Source organism: Suncus etruscus, chromosome 7 (genome assembly GCF_024139225.1).
Source record: "Suncus etruscus isolate mSunEtr1 chromosome 7, mSunEtr1.pri.cur, whole genome shotgun sequence".
NCBI lineage: Eukaryota > Metazoa > Chordata > Mammalia > Eulipotyphla > Soricidae > Suncus > Suncus etruscus.
Genome location: NC_064854.1, coordinates 104,152,225 through 104,167,400, shown reverse-complemented (window position 1 = coordinate 104,167,400; position 15,176 = coordinate 104,152,225). Strand labels below are relative to the sequence as shown.

The following is a 15,176-nucleotide window of genomic DNA, read 5'->3' as shown; positions in this document are numbered from 1 at the left end:
TCAAGGATGAAGATCCCTGGACTTGATTCCTGGCAAGGAGACAGTCCTGGGCAGAGCTAGGGAGGGGCAGGACTGTACTGTCCAGAGAAGGACATGCTTTCCCTGGGGGGACCCTCCTCTCCTCCTCTCTGGGCATTGACGTTCCAAACCCCCATGCTGGGAAGAGAGAGCATGGTGGCTGGAGAGCATCTCGTGCCTGTCCAGGCCGGTGACACAGGCGCGGGTCACCCCCATTGTGTGTCATCATCAGGCTCGCGGGATTCTGGATTTCTCCCTGGCCAATGAGGGTCCAGACCCTGAGCCCCGCCCACGAGCTAGTGCATCTTTCGGTCTCTGTGGAGACGTCGTTCGTGGCGGAGTATAGTAGTGGCGACCCCACTGATCGGAAGAGATGGACCCCCAAATCCCCTCCCAAACCCCATATCTGGATCAGCTACTCGAAGAGAAGCGACAGATGCAGTTGGCTAGAGCCAGAATAATAGTAAGAAAGCAAGTGTGGGCGGGATGGATGGACAGCCTAAGGCTCTGTCATGGCCCCATGATGTCAATGTGTGTGGCAAGCACCCCAAGACTGAGCCCCCTGGCAAACTAGCTTGGTGACTCCAAGGATGCCCTCTGCGGGACCCACAACCTCCTCCTTCATCTAACCCAGACCTCTTGGGCTCCAAAACCCTGGGTCATGTTCATAAGGTTCCCTAAGTGAACTCAGAGAGGGAGGAATCAGGACTGTCCCCGCTAGATGAGAGCCTGGCCTTGGATCATTTTCCCATGTCCATGGGCCCTACCTAGAGTTTCATCTTTTTTTTCTCTCATGTGTTACTATGTCCAGTGCGATGCTAGGGCAGTTGGCTACCTTACATGTTACTATGGCCCATCTTTGGACTTCATTGTGCCCAAAGCGCTACCACTTCACATGACAGTTATTTTGTCTGGTGCCCACACTGAGTTGTGCTCAGAGATCTCACTAAGTGAGACTTTGGCACAGTCTGCTGTGCACAACAGGATTTGAGGCAGGTCTCTGCAACCTCCCTAAAACTCTAACACTCCATCCACTACATAAAAATTTGGCTGAGTGGATTTCTGTCTTTTTGACTCTTCTGGAATTTGGGCATTTTCTCCACAATTGCTTGCCCTCCCATTCTCATTGCATACTATCAGGTAGGTTCTCTAGAGTAAATTTAGGACTGATCCCCTGAAGTGAACTTCAAGGAGGTTCTGTCCCCTAAACATGACCCTCACAGGTATTGGAGTGCCACAGCCTTTGTCAGGCTCTTGATACGTCCAGATTTTCTGGCTTCTCCTGAGAGAAAACATTTGAACCAACAAAACTTTGGGAGGTGAGGTTTAGTGGCCTGACTTCCCCAGGTCTGACTTGCTTAGCTCAGGTTCCAGAGGTAAGATTAAGGCCAGCTGTGACAATGGCTCTAACCAAGATCTAAGCAAGATGTGACCCACCACCACTACCCCCATCCAAAGACTGATACGCTCATGAATCTACTAAATATACCATGGGTTTGCCCCAGAGTTTTGGAGTTAGAAAAAGCAAGTTAAATTACATAAATTAGGCCTCCCTACTCCCCATCCAAGTTTGAGCCCAATTTAGTTGAATTTACTTGGGGATTCTACATCCTGTCATATCACTGTCCTTTTCTAGGGACAATTAGTAAAGAATTTTGTCAATGGGCTGTAATAAAGAGATGAGAATCAGTATACTGTCTTGCTTTTCTGCAGCTGAGAAAGTATGAAAATGAAAATAAATGCGTCCCTGGCAAGAGGCGTACTAAGAACAACATCAGAGGCAGTGGCCAGGAGTGCCAGAAGCCCAAGGGAGTAAGTTCTTTCCTGTGTAGTTTTGCAGGAAGGGGGAGGACGTTGCACCCAGAGCAATTACTGGTCCCCACATGCCCACGCTATGCTCAGTCTGACATGGGGGGAAACTGCCTCAGTGTTTCCTGTTTCTCAGATGACTTTGACCTTTGGCCTTGAGTTAGGACCAGATGGGCAGGAGTGGACCTTGACCACCTTCTTGGTGGGCAACCTAAAGACACCAGGGTCTTGTATCTCTACTCATCTGTCCTATGTCATGTTGGATTATACTGTGTCCTGTCAGATGGACCGTTCAGCACTGGCATCTCTGTTGAAGCAACCCCCCTCCAGTGCAATGCTGGTACTGGTTCCTAAAATGGACAAGTTTGGGGAGGATGGATGGAGCCCTTCTGGATTCCTTTCATCCTCCTGGGCCTGATGAGGGGGACTCAATGCACACTGAATAGGCAGCAACATGGTGAGAGGACTCCAGGGGAAAGGACGCACATGTTGCTGCTGCTGGGTCTCTTCAGGATGTACTCCTTGTTTCCTCCTTGCTCTCTGATGGAATGAAGAGGTCTGCCCTTTGTCATTCCTCCAAGCATGATGCTCCTCTCCCTTTTCCAAGAGGAAAGGGAGAGCAGAGAGCCCTAGTGGCATGAAAGAACACGAGTCCACCAAGGAGGGTCTATTGAGGTGCTGACTGGCCCACCCGTGTCTTCCAGTGTGTAGAGCAAGAACTGCTAGGAGCCAAGGTCGCACTGCTGCAGGAGGAGCTGGTGGACCTAAGGAGGAAGGTAACTCCGGCTCCAGCATGGCAGGAGGTGGGAGGGACCATCGAGGGGCTGGAAGGACATGCTCCTGGGCCCAGAGCAAGAGAAGAACTTAGGGAGTTTTATCAGGAAACGGAGAGTGGGGATGCCAGGGTCTCGAGGACATGAAGGCCTGGAGGGGATGGTCAAGGAACAGCAGCAGGAGACACACTGGGTGGTCTCAGCCATGCGCTAACTGCACTTCACCACGCAGTCCACACAGCAGCACTGAGACTCAGGACCCTTAAGCCGGGGTGGAGGCTCCTAGGGGTGGGGGTGATGGATGGAGCCAGTGGCCTGAGAGAGTTTAGCCCAATGTCGTAGGTCCCGAGAGGAATTTCATCAGGACTTGCGCAGGGAACTGACAGAATAACGGATTGTCCCATGATCTGTCAGCTTTGACTTGAGAGTGGCCTTGCGTGTCCCAACTCCGGACCGTGCTATCACTGCTGCCCAGCCTCACTTCCAGCATTCTGCCCGCAGATGAGAGAGCAGGACCAGCAGGCGCTGACCCTGCGCCAGGAGCAGTTAAAATCTCTCCACCAGCTGCAGCGGTGTATGGACCAGTTCCAAGAGTACCTGGCCAGCTCTAGGGAGCTGACCATCCAAAATGAGGAACTGAAGCAGCAAGTGCTGCTTCAGAAGCAACAGAGAGAAAAAGTACAGAACCAGAAGGAAAAGGCCCAAGCGAAGATCTGTCACCTGAAAGAGCAGCTCAGCGAGACCCAAGTGAGAGGCCGGCCTCCTGGGCGGTGGGGCAGGAAGGCCTGGAGCTGGCGTCCCCCTGCAGCCCTCCTGACCTCCTTCCCTCCCCTCCAGGGTCTCCTGGAAACCACAGAGGAGCTGAAGCAGGAGCTGCAAGCCAAGCTCAGTGTCACCGAGAGTGAGTGGCAGCTGCAGGGAGTGTGAGGCCCCCTTTGGGAGGGAGGAGCCGAGGCCACTCAGAGGGGCCCCTTCTGCTCTGGCTCTGGTTTTCTGACACCCTGGGGCTCCTCCGCAGGCCATGAGGTGGAAAAAACAGATGAGCAGTGGGCCAAGGTGCTGCAGCTCATGCGGGACGAAGAGGAGGCCGTGGTGAAGACCAGTGGCGCAGAGGCCAAGGTCAGCTTGACAGCCCCACTCTCTTTCAGGGTCAAACACTCTAAGTCTGGATTTCCCTCCCTCCATTTCCTCTCAACCGCCACTTCCGCGGCACACAGGGGCCACCTCACCTCCACGGACATTGTGGGACGCCTGGGAGGGACTGTCCTTCCTCAGGTCAGTTCTCCACAAATTCCATTCTGCCTCTTTCCCCACCCAGGTGGAACTCGAAGAATGGGTCGAGATTGACCTGAATGCTCCTCAGGAAGACCCTCGTGGCAGGTGTCAGGAGCTGAACTGGGCCGAGTACCTGCTCCTCGCAGATATCCTGGCTTTACACCAGGACGCTGACACCCAGGAGGACATGGTGGAAAGCCACCCGGCTCCACAAGAACACACAAGCCAGGGTTGGGGGTCATTTTTGGCTAAGTTACCATTTTTCAATGGATCCAAAAGCAACCAAGCAAGGAATATCTGCCACCTGTAATCACGACCCTCTCCCTCGCACCGTCCATCCTCTTTCCCCCATTTCCCCGTTCTGGTTTTGCTTCCTTTCCTTTCCTGCCCTCATCTGTTCATTCTATATTATCCCCAGTTAATAAATTGAAGTTGATGTTACTTTGAGAACCTTTGAATCTTACCGGATGGTCTAGCTTATCGAGCTCCATTGCTTTCTTTTGTTATGCTGCAGGACTGCGGGCACCTGATGCTGTGTTTTGTTCCACGTAGCTTCATTACTCTACTCTCAGTTTTTATGGACTTGGAATAGCGAATAATCAAACATGCCCAACAGTACCAACATGTAAAAAGAAAACCCTCTGTGAAAAATAAACACATCAAAGCCGTCATGTTAACCTACAGTGTCAAAGAATGAAGCACCTGAGCTTTAGACAAGTAGAAAGTTCTGGATATTTTAGGGGTGCTTATAAATGATAGTTATTGTTGGGGAAGAATGGTTTATACAGTTTGGTATTTTAGGATTCGTACAGATAGACTTGTACTAGGAAAATAGCTAAAAAAAAAAAAAAATGGAAGCCATACTTTGTATTTGGGCCCCTAAGTGAATCTCTTTTTTTTTTTTTTTTTTTTTTTGGACCACACCTGGTGATGCTCAGGGGTTACTCCTGGCTGTCTGCTCAGAAATAGCTCCTGGCAGGCACGGGGGACCATATGGGACACCGGGATTCGAACCAACCACCTTAGGTCCTGGATTGGCTGCTTGCAAGGCAAACACCGCTGTGCTATCTCTCCGGGCCCCTAAGTGAATCTCTTATGTTCAGTTGCTATCCATGTACTGTCTCTCTTTTTTTGTTTGTTTGTTTTTGGGCCACACCCGGCGGTGCTCAGGGGTTACTCCTGGCTGTCTGCTCAGAAATAGCTCCTGGCAGGCACGGGGGGCCATATGGGACACAGGGATTCGAACCAACCACCTTTGGTCCTGATCGACTGCTTGCAAGGCAAACACTGCTGTGCTAACTCTCCGGGCCCAGCCATGCACTGTCTTTAGAGGCCCCAGAAGTAGGGTTTGTTTCACAACTGGTATTTATAGTTCAGAATTATTTTTCGACTTTAAAAAGTTTTTAAAAAGAATATCTTTATTGAAACATCATGTTTGCAAACATGTTTGTAGTTGGGTTTCAGTCATAAAAAGGACACCCCCCCTTCACCACTGAAACATTCCACCACCGGTGCCCCTCCTCTCCCCCCTCCCCGACTCAGAATATTTTTAAATGGCATTAATGGGGGGGGCACAGGGGTTATGGCACCCCGTAGGGGTCCCCCCAAGCCAGGAGCGATTTCTGAGCTATGCATAGCCAAGAATAATCCCTGAGCATTACCGGGTGTGGCCCAAAAACCAAAAATAAATAAAAGGGATGAAGTGAGAAAATAAAAAAGGAAATGTTATACATGTAAAATAAATTGGCTCAAAAAAAAAAAAAAAAAAAAGGCCTGAGTTTCTAGTTTAGGACTCATGAGTGCACAGACCTAAATGTGGGTTCAACTCACCTTGTTAGGGTTTTGGCCACATCCAGTAGTACTCAGGGATCATTCTTGACAGTGCTAAGGGACAGTATTTGCTGCTGGAGATCATACGGGGTGTGCAAGCCAAGTGCCTTATCCCTGTTCTTTCTCTCCTGGACTCTTTACACTTACAATGTAGTAGAGGCTGAGCCCTTAAACCAAAAATTATGGGAAAAAAAATGAATGCTCAGTGCTTTTCATAGCTGACCAGCACTGCCCACATTCCTTTGCATAAAATGGGGTTCAACCTACTAAGAACTAGCACCAGGCCTCAAGGATGGACCAGAAAGGTTAGTTTGGTTGGACATTTCCTTTTGTTTTGGGGCCTACACTGGTAACATTCAGGGGTCACTCCTGGCTCAGAGCTCAGAAATCATTCCTGGCAGGTTTCGGGGGACCACATGGAATGCCGGGGATCGAACCCGGATCTATCCCGGATCTGCCTCATGGAAGGTAAACACCCTACTGCTGTGGTATCAGTCAGGCCTCCCCTGGGTTTCACAATTCTTTCACTGTCACAAGTATTTTAAACTTTTTTGTTTGTTTTTGGTTTTTGGGTCACACCCGGCAGTGCTCAGGGATTACTCCTGGCTGTCTGCTCAGAAATAGCTCCTGGCAGGCACGGGGAACCATATGGGACACCGGGATACGAACCAACTACCTTTGGTCCTGGATCGGCTGCTTGCAAGGCAAACTCTGCTGTGCTATCTCTCCGGGCCCAAGTATTTTAATATTTAACCAGGTCTGTATTAATTTGGTTTCTTTGAAAAGGAGCTCTAGCTTTAGGTTTGCCTACGAAATACCAGATGTGTGGAAGAGATTGGATCAGCCCTCCTTTAAGTGAAAAGCCTCTTGCACAAATTGCATATAAGAACAAGGGTACAAATCATTTTACATGTTCATATGTCACACTTCTAACCAACCCGGAAAGTACTAGTACCATCATTTGAAAATAAAACTTAATGGAATCCCCAAGTTTTTCGATATAGGAAGAAATCAATAGGTGGCCTCATTAATTCAGCTTCACTGAAATTCTCATGAATTTCATATCGCCAGAGTAATAGTATATCAGGTAAAGTTCTTGTCTTGCAGGAGGCTGACCTTAGGTTTGATCCACAGCACCATACATGATCCTCCAAGTCTTGCTAGGAGTGATCCCTGAGCAGTCAAGAGTAATCAAGCGGGGCCGGGCGGTGGCGCTAGAGGTAAGGTGCCTGCCTTGCCTGCGCTAGCCTAGGACGGACCGCGGTTCGATCCCCCGGTGTCCCATATGGTCCCCCAAGCCAGGAGCGACTTCTGAGCACATAGCCAGGAGTAACCCCTGAGCATTACCGGGTGTGGCCCAAAAAACCAAAAAAAAAAAAAAGAGTAATCAAGCTCCGAGCACCTCCAATCGTGGGCTCCACAGGGGAAAAAAAATCTACACATATTATAAAGCATTACCCTAGTTTTACCACTGGAAAACTTTTAATACTATTATCAGCTATGATATCTCAATGAAACTATTTAAAATTGTGTATGGGGGCCAGAGTGATAGCACAGTGGGTAGGGTGTTTGCCTTGTCCGTGGTTGATCCAGGTTTGATCCCTGGCACCCCATATGGCCCCAGAGCCGTCCAGGAGAGATTTCTGAGCACAGAGCCAGGAGTAACCTGTGTGCTCACCAGGAATGAACACTTCAATTGTGCTCATACCTGGGCTGAAGCAGAGGAAGTGCTCTTCTTTAGCTGAATATCTCTGGGAAATCACTTAATTTGTTGGTTGGTTGCTGTTTTTATTTTCCCTCCTACACTTGGCTGTGCCAAAGGATCATTCCTAGTGGGTTCCGGGGGACCATATGGGATGCTAGGGATAGAGCCCACGTTTGGCTGCTAACAAGGCAAGCACCCTACTCACTGTACTGTAGCTCCGGCCTCTGGGAGATCACTGTTGTGCTCATACAAGGCTTCATTACTGGCCAACGTGCTTTCACATACCTACTTAGAGGGCTCTAGAGAGCAATTCTCAAAGGGTGGTGGCCCCATGTGCCTCCAGGATATTTCCATGGGGGCTACCAGTGAAAATGAAGTAAACAGGAAATCATAGCAGAAGCTTAGAGAAGCAAAGGACAAAACAGAGTGGGGAGCAAGGAAGAACAAAGTTGGAAGAGGACCACAGATAAGAGTTTGAGAAACACTGCTCTAGAGATTTAGAGATCACACACTACGCTGCATCTTGGAGGGCCCCAAACAGCACAACTGCGGCAATATGTGGGTAGTACCAAGAATCAAGTCAGTGGCCTTATGACTGCACAGCATGTACCTAAAGGGCCACAGTGATAGTACAACAGATAGGACACTTACCTTCCACTCGGCTGACCCAGGTTTATCTCCAGTACCACATATGGCTCAAGTTCTACCAGGAATGATCTCCCCCCACCCCAAGCACAGAACTAGGAGTACAGGGGCCAGAGTGATAGCACAGTGGGTAGGGCGTTTACCTTACACACAGCAGATCCAGCTTCGATCCCCAGCATCCCATATGATCCCCTGAACCTGCTAGCAGTGATTTCTGAGTGCAGAGCCAGGGTATGGTTCCCCCTCCCCCCAAAAAATATCAAGTACTCTCTCACTAAGTCCCTCTGGAGACCTTTTCATCAGTAACTTTAAGTAATGCATACATATTTATGCCATGATTCACAATGAAAAATTTTAATCTTTAAACACGTTTAAAAGTCATCAGTAATCAATCACATACCTTTAAAAGCTACCATCTAAGTAGGTTTTGAGGCCACATCAGGCAGTATTTAGGAATAACTGCAGTGCTGAGTGGACCATGAGAAGCAGTGATGAAAGTAGGGTCAGGCACATGCAAGACAAGTAACTTAGGGGCCGGAGAGATAACATGGAGGTAAGGCATTTGCCTTTCATGCAGGAGATCATCGGTTTGAATCCCGGTGTCCAATATGGTCCCCCGAGCCTGCAAGGAGCAATTTCTGAGTGTGGAGCCAGGAGTAATCCCTGAGCACTGTCGGGTGTGACCCAAAACACACACACACACACACACACACAAAAATAAGACAAGTAACTTAACTCCAGTCCTGCCACTAATTTAAAACAATAAGACTGTGTATCATGTACACAGTAACACCAAAAGTAACCTTTATTTTCTGTTGTTGAACTGAGACCATACCTAGCAATACTCAAAGGCCAGGGCCAGAGCCAGAATAGTACAGTGGATAGGGTGCTTCCTTCAACCTGGGTTGAATCCCCAGAATCCCATGTGGTCTCTGTGCCTCACCAGAGTAATTCTTGATCCGAGTCAGAAATAACCCGAGAACTGCCAGATGTGACTCAAAAACTAAAACACAAAGATCAGGGCCACAGCCAGTTGTGGTTGGTGGCTATTTGATGCTAAAGATCAAATGTAAGACAAGTGCTCTATCACTTGAACCATATCTCCACTCCCTACCATACATTTTTCGATGGTTATGTTTGATTTAGTTTGTTTTCTTTTTGGGCTCACATCTGGCTGAGTTCAAGGATTACTGGTTGTGAACTCCTGATCACTCATGGAGGAGGACTGGGGAACTATATAGAGTGCTGGAGACCAAACCCAGGTTGGGTGCTTGCTTTGCATGCACTATCCATATATATACTCTCTAGCCCATATACTTTAACTCCGGTTCCTTAAAACTGTCCCAGTACTTATTGTGCTACACATTTAAAAATTAATATACTACAGAACTATTACAATACCAATGCCTCTTATTTAAAAAAAACTTCTGTATGGTGCTAGAGCAATAGCACAGTAGGTAGGGCATTTGCCTTGCACGAGGCCAATCCAGGTTTGATCCCTGGCATATAGTCCCCCAAGTACCACCAGGAATGACCCTTGAGCACAAAGCCTGGAGGGTCCTCAAACTTTTTAAACAGGGGGCCAGTTCACTGTCCCTCAGACCATTGGAGGGTCTGACTATAGTAAAAACAAAACTTATGAACGAATTCTTATGCACACTGCATAGATCTTATTTTGCAATGAAGAAACAAAACAGATACAAATACAACATGTGGCCCGCGGGCCATAGTTTGAGGACCACTGTAACATTGCCAGGTGTGCCCCTCCCCCAAGAAACTTCAGTGTGGAGCAAGAAAGATAGTATAGTAGATAAAGCATTTGTCCAACAAGCATCTGACCTGGATTTAATCCCTGAATGCTCGTTTGTCCTCTGAGCATCACCAGGCTCCCTAAGCTTAAAGAAAAAAAAATCCCTAGAAGCATCAGGTGGTTGTTGCCCAAAACAAAACCAAAAAAATGTTTACTTTCAGTGATAAAAGTAGATAACATATGATTTTATTAATAAATAGTGCTTAAGCATCAGTGATAACTGTTAAAACATTAAATTCTTTTAAACATTCATATCTTGGGTTCAACGTTGCGGACACTGACCTCTATGGCACTGCAAGTAAACACATAAAAATATTTCCCATTTCCATGCTTAGATATTAGCTATATTACCATTTACAGATTATTAAGGACAAGGTAATCTTTGCAATAATAAATATTCATTTGAACAGACACCATTAAATGAATATAAATCAAGCAAAAAGTCTGTTCGATATGCTCTAGATCATGTTTTAATGTTGCTATTATTGAAAACTTAATTTTATTTGTTTTAAAAGAACATCTTTCAGATCAGTGCTGCAATGAAAACTGAGAAGTACGTTCTTGGACCATAATAATAAAATTCACACAAGACTGCCACAAAATAAGCAATACATTTGCTCGTCATTGTGCTCTCCAGACATCACTTCCAACATTAATGACAATGCTTACAAGTTCTAACCCCCATATTCAGTCTTTAAGGGAAATTATAAAATTAAAAAAGAATGAATGATCATATTTAAAAAGTCAAATTCTGGCAATGCTAATCCTAAAAATGACATCAATTAAACATCTAAAGCATCCATGAAGCATATTTCTGAGTTTTCTATTATACGAATATTTATTTTCCTTAAGAAGTAAAATGAAGTTTGAATAGTACAGTCTGTGGTGTAGTGACATCAGCAACTGCCAGTTCTTGCCCATCGACAAGTCCCAATTCTAAAACAGAAAAGGTGTAATTAATCAAAGAAGAAAATTTTTAGCAAACAGGATAAAAATACAAATACTATAAAGTATTATGGCCTAAAGCCCAGCTCTCTTTAGTAAAAGAGAGCCACACTCAGCAGCACTGGGGTTACTCCTGGCTCTGAGCTCAGAAATCGCTCCTGGCAGGCCTGAGGAAACCATGGATGCCAGAGATCAAACCCAGGTCTGTCCCAGGTCATCTGAGTGCAAGGCAAACACCCTACCACTGTATTATCTCTCTGTCCCCCCAATAAAAGAAACAGTAAATTTTATTTCTTAGAACGTTGTCAACATTTTATTAAAAGAACAATATTTCATTGCTTCTAAAAATACAACTGTATCATTTTAAGAGAAAAATCTAAAAATATTTATTACTTTTACCAAAAAATAAAGAATAAAGTAATCAGTAAATATAATAATTTATAGTATCTTTCAGGGTGGGATTGAAGCAATGATGCAGCAGGTAGGGCATTTGCCTTGCACACAAGTAGACTCAGGTTCGACCCCTGTCACCCTTTATAGTCTTCTAAGCACCACCAGGAGTGACCCCTGAGCACAGTGCCTTAGGCACTGCTAGGTGTGGCCCAAAAACAAACAAATAAGTAAAAAAAAAATTAAGCATATTTCAGGGGACTGGAGCACAATAGAACAGTGGGTTGGACACTTAAGTGCAATCCTCAGCACCCCATATAATCCCCCAAGCCCCTGCCAGGAGTGATCAATGAGCCTAGAGTAAACTCTGAGCACTGCTGGGTGTGGAACATAAACCAAAACCAAAAATCAAATCTCTTTCAGAGCTCAGGAAATACTTCCAAGGGCTTAGAGAGCAGGATATGCATGCCAAAGCACCAGGTTTGATGGGTCCATGGCCAAACATTATTCCTCCAACTAAGTCACAAACAGCCCTGGAGCACCTATAATAGATGTCACAGCAAAATAAAAATAGAAACAACAGAACAAATTATACTAAAGTACCTTTCAATGTCTTGGAGAGATTTGGCCTTGTTCGTTCTTCAATTGAAGTTACTGACTGAAAAACAATATAATATACAACAAATTAAATGAAAGTCAACTTTTAATATAAATTTGTTTTTAAAAAGGAACACTAATAACCTGTAAGTAAAGCGTTCTATTTTTCCCTTCTAGTGTGGCTGTGATGGCTGGAGATTTCATCTGCCTAAATTAAAAAATAAATACAAGTATTAAAACAATTCTACTTTTTAAAGATTATAAAAATCACAAAAATTGTTTCTTTGAGATAACGAAAAGTCCAAAACACTTACAAAGATGCACTATTAGTTAGGTAATCCAAAACTTCCTGTAGTTTAGCTGATGGCGAAAACTGAATATTTTGAGGAAGCTGACTACAAGCCGGACAGTTGTCCTAAACACATAAAACAACAAATTATTGTAAAACAGCAATGTATCTTCAGAATGACTAAATCAAAATCAAGTACATTGAAGTCATATCTTTCTTTTGAATTTATTTATACTCTCTAAAACCTATTAATATTTTTATATTATTAGTTTTTCCTAATAATATTTTCCTATATTATTTTGGGACATAATTTTTTGTTTCAGGCTACAATAAATAATATGTACAATATGTAAAGTTCGCAAAGTTACAAGATATAGTGAGGATAACTTCATTTCCTATTTCTAAGAAATGGTTAGATTTAAAAATCAAAATATACAAGAAAAAACAAAAAAAATTAAAATATACAAAAATCAAAAACTTTTCACTAATATTACAAACCTTTCTCTCTGCTTCAAATGTGTATGTGTACAGTCCATCCACATCGTTAAATATCAAGTAGTTATTAAGGGGAATATATGCACTATAATAAAAAAGTATACATTTTATTGATTATATTTTAATTAATAACAGTATTTTCTTAATTACATAAAAAATAATGAATCAGGCCAAACATAGATTTTACCTTTTTTTGGGGGGGCACACCCACGATACTCAGGGGTTACTTCTGGCTCTAAACTCAGAATCATTCCTAGCAGTGCTCAGGGATCTATATGGGATGTTGGGGATTGAACCTGGGGCAGTTGCATTCAACACAAGCATCCTACCCACTGTACTTTTGCTCTGGACCCTTAGATTCAAATTGAAAATAAAATCTGGGTTATGTATTCAAATGCCTGCCATACATATGAGACCCTAGATATGATCCCCAAAACGACACAGAAATTAACTGATCAATAAATAAGAAACATTAGAAAAGCTCCCATACACACTATCCTGCTGCCTGGTTTCTTCCTTTCACACACACACAACCCTCCAGAAACTGAGCTATCTAACAAGTAGTTTCTAGTCATATTTGCCTGAGGTCTCTGGAAAAAGCAAGTAACAATCTCTAAGAGTAACAGTCTCCAAAAATGAGTTTGGTGGCCTTCACAAAAACCTAGAAGGGACGCCCATGTCCTTAACTATATGATGAAGAACTGGATAACTATGACTAGCAACTCAATTTTTAGGATTTTCTTAATTGGAGTGTTTAGCCCAGGCTTCTTTTCATTGTACCACATGACGTTAGTCTAAGGGAGCCTCCTGATCTCCAGACCCCATTCCCCAGCATCCCAATCATCTTCCTCTCCATCAGCTCTTTTAGTGCCCATACATAAAGTTCAGTATCCCTAAAACCCTATGCAGCAGGTCACTTCTGCTATAGAAACAAACTTAAAAGACATATAAGATTAAATAAAATACATTACCACCTAAAATATTACTGTGAAAGATATGTAAGCCAATATGGCCAAAAATAAAATAAAATAAAATACATTACCTTGTAGCTATTTTAAAAACCTCAGTGGCACACACGGCTGAAGAGGGTAAAAATTTAAAGGGGTATCAATTCAATGAATATTAGACATTTAACAGTTTCTCTCTCTCAGCCTCTCTCTCTCTCTCTCTCTCACACACACACACACACACACACACACACACACACACACACACACACACACTTTAAGAAATAAAGTAACAGATACATTTTTTTCTCTTTCCTCTATTTCTCTCTTCACTCTCCTCTCTCTCTAATTTTAGTTTTTGGACACACCCAGCAATGATCAGGGGTCATGCCTACGCTGTGCTCAGAAATCACTACCGGCTACGCTTGGGAATTAAATGGGATGCCGGAGATCAAGCCTGGGTCAGCCATGTACAAGGCTAATGTCCTGACTGCTGTAATATTGCTATCTCATCTCCCCCTTATGTTCTTTTTTTGAATATTTGTCTTTCTCTCCTTAAATTTCTCTTAACTAAAATTTTTTATTTGGGGTGGGGGAGGGGGGAGGCTTGATGGGATGAATATGGACATACCCAGCACTATCAAGGGCTTATTCCTGGCTCTGCATTCAGAAATCACTCCTGGCTGGATTCAGGGGACTAAATATAATCCCAGGAATCAGAACCAGGTCAGTCGTGTAAAAGTCCTAGACTTTTAATATCAGTCTAGTCCAGTAAATTTTTCTAAATAAAACTTACTTCACTAAAATTCACAAAAATGTTTCAGATTCCATATAATCCAAGGAATAATATTACTATTCCTCTATTAATGAGCAGCCTGCTTTACTGATTAAATAAGAAATGGTTCTAAAGGAACAGCAGGCAGGGCATTTGCCTTGCAACAGCTGACCTGGTTCAATCCTGCTGCAACCCAGATGGCCCCCCAAGCCTGCCATGTGTAATTTTGGTACACAGAGCCAAGAGTAACCAGGTGTGACCCAAAATTTAAAAAAGAAAGGGCCGGTGATGTGGCACTAGAGGTGGCACTAGAGGTAAGGTGTCTGCCTTGCAAGCGCTAGCCAAGGAAGGACCATGGTTCGATCCCGGTGTCCCATATGGTCCCCCCAAGCCAGGGGCAATTTCTGAGCACTTAGCCAGGAGTGCCTGAGCAAACGGGTGTGGCCCCAGAAAAAAAAAAAAAAGGAAAGAAATGGTGCTAAACTGTTCCCTTACTGCAAAGTGCTTTATCTATGACATAATATAAATCAAAATACAAAGTTCAAGAGCTTTTTCTTTTTTTTTTTTTGTTTTTGTTTTGGGGTCACACCTGGCAGCACTCAGGAGTTATTCCTGGCTTTACGCTAAGAAATTGCTCCTGGCCAGCTCAGAGGACCATATGGGATGCCAGGATTTGAACCACAGTCCTTCTGCATGCAAGGCAAACACCCCACCTCCATGCTATCTCTCTAGCCCCAAGGTTTTTCGATTTTTTGATAGTTTAGTTACATTGCCTACTCAAGAAATCAAATTCCTAAAAACACTTTTCAAGATCAAGCAGCAAATTCAGAATTCATGCATACTGAATCATACTTAAAACATTAAAAAAAAATT

General features: G+C 44.3%; 1 protein-coding gene across 11 annotated transcripts in view; it reads right to left on the bottom strand.

The window, feature by feature from the left end:
• Positions 1-15,176, bottom strand: part of UBA3 (ubiquitin like modifier activating enzyme 3) — a 109,649-nt gene that overhangs the window by 70,618 nt on the left and 23,855 nt on the right. For 2 of the 11 annotated variants that reach the window (XM_049777258.1, XM_049777249.1), the window contains 6 exons: positions 13,624-13,660; positions 12,585-12,666; positions 12,112-12,212; positions 11,942-12,005; positions 11,804-11,858; positions 10,030-10,801 (listed from right to left, as the gene is read on the bottom strand). The exons of 5 other annotated variants lie outside the window; for them this stretch is intronic. In XM_049777258.1, the coding sequence (XP_049633215.1) occupies positions 10,713-10,801; positions 11,804-11,858; positions 11,942-12,005; positions 12,112-12,212; positions 12,585-12,666; positions 13,624-13,660 (428 nt within the window). In that variant the 3' untranslated portion in view covers positions 10,030-10,712. Of the gene's footprint in view, positions 1-10,029; positions 10,802-11,803; positions 11,859-11,941; positions 12,006-12,111; positions 12,213-12,584; positions 12,667-13,623; positions 13,661-15,176 lie in introns of those variants that run through there. 4 more of the 11 variants (XM_049777256.1, XM_049777257.1, XM_049777255.1 and 1 more) reach the window with 4 other exon arrangements.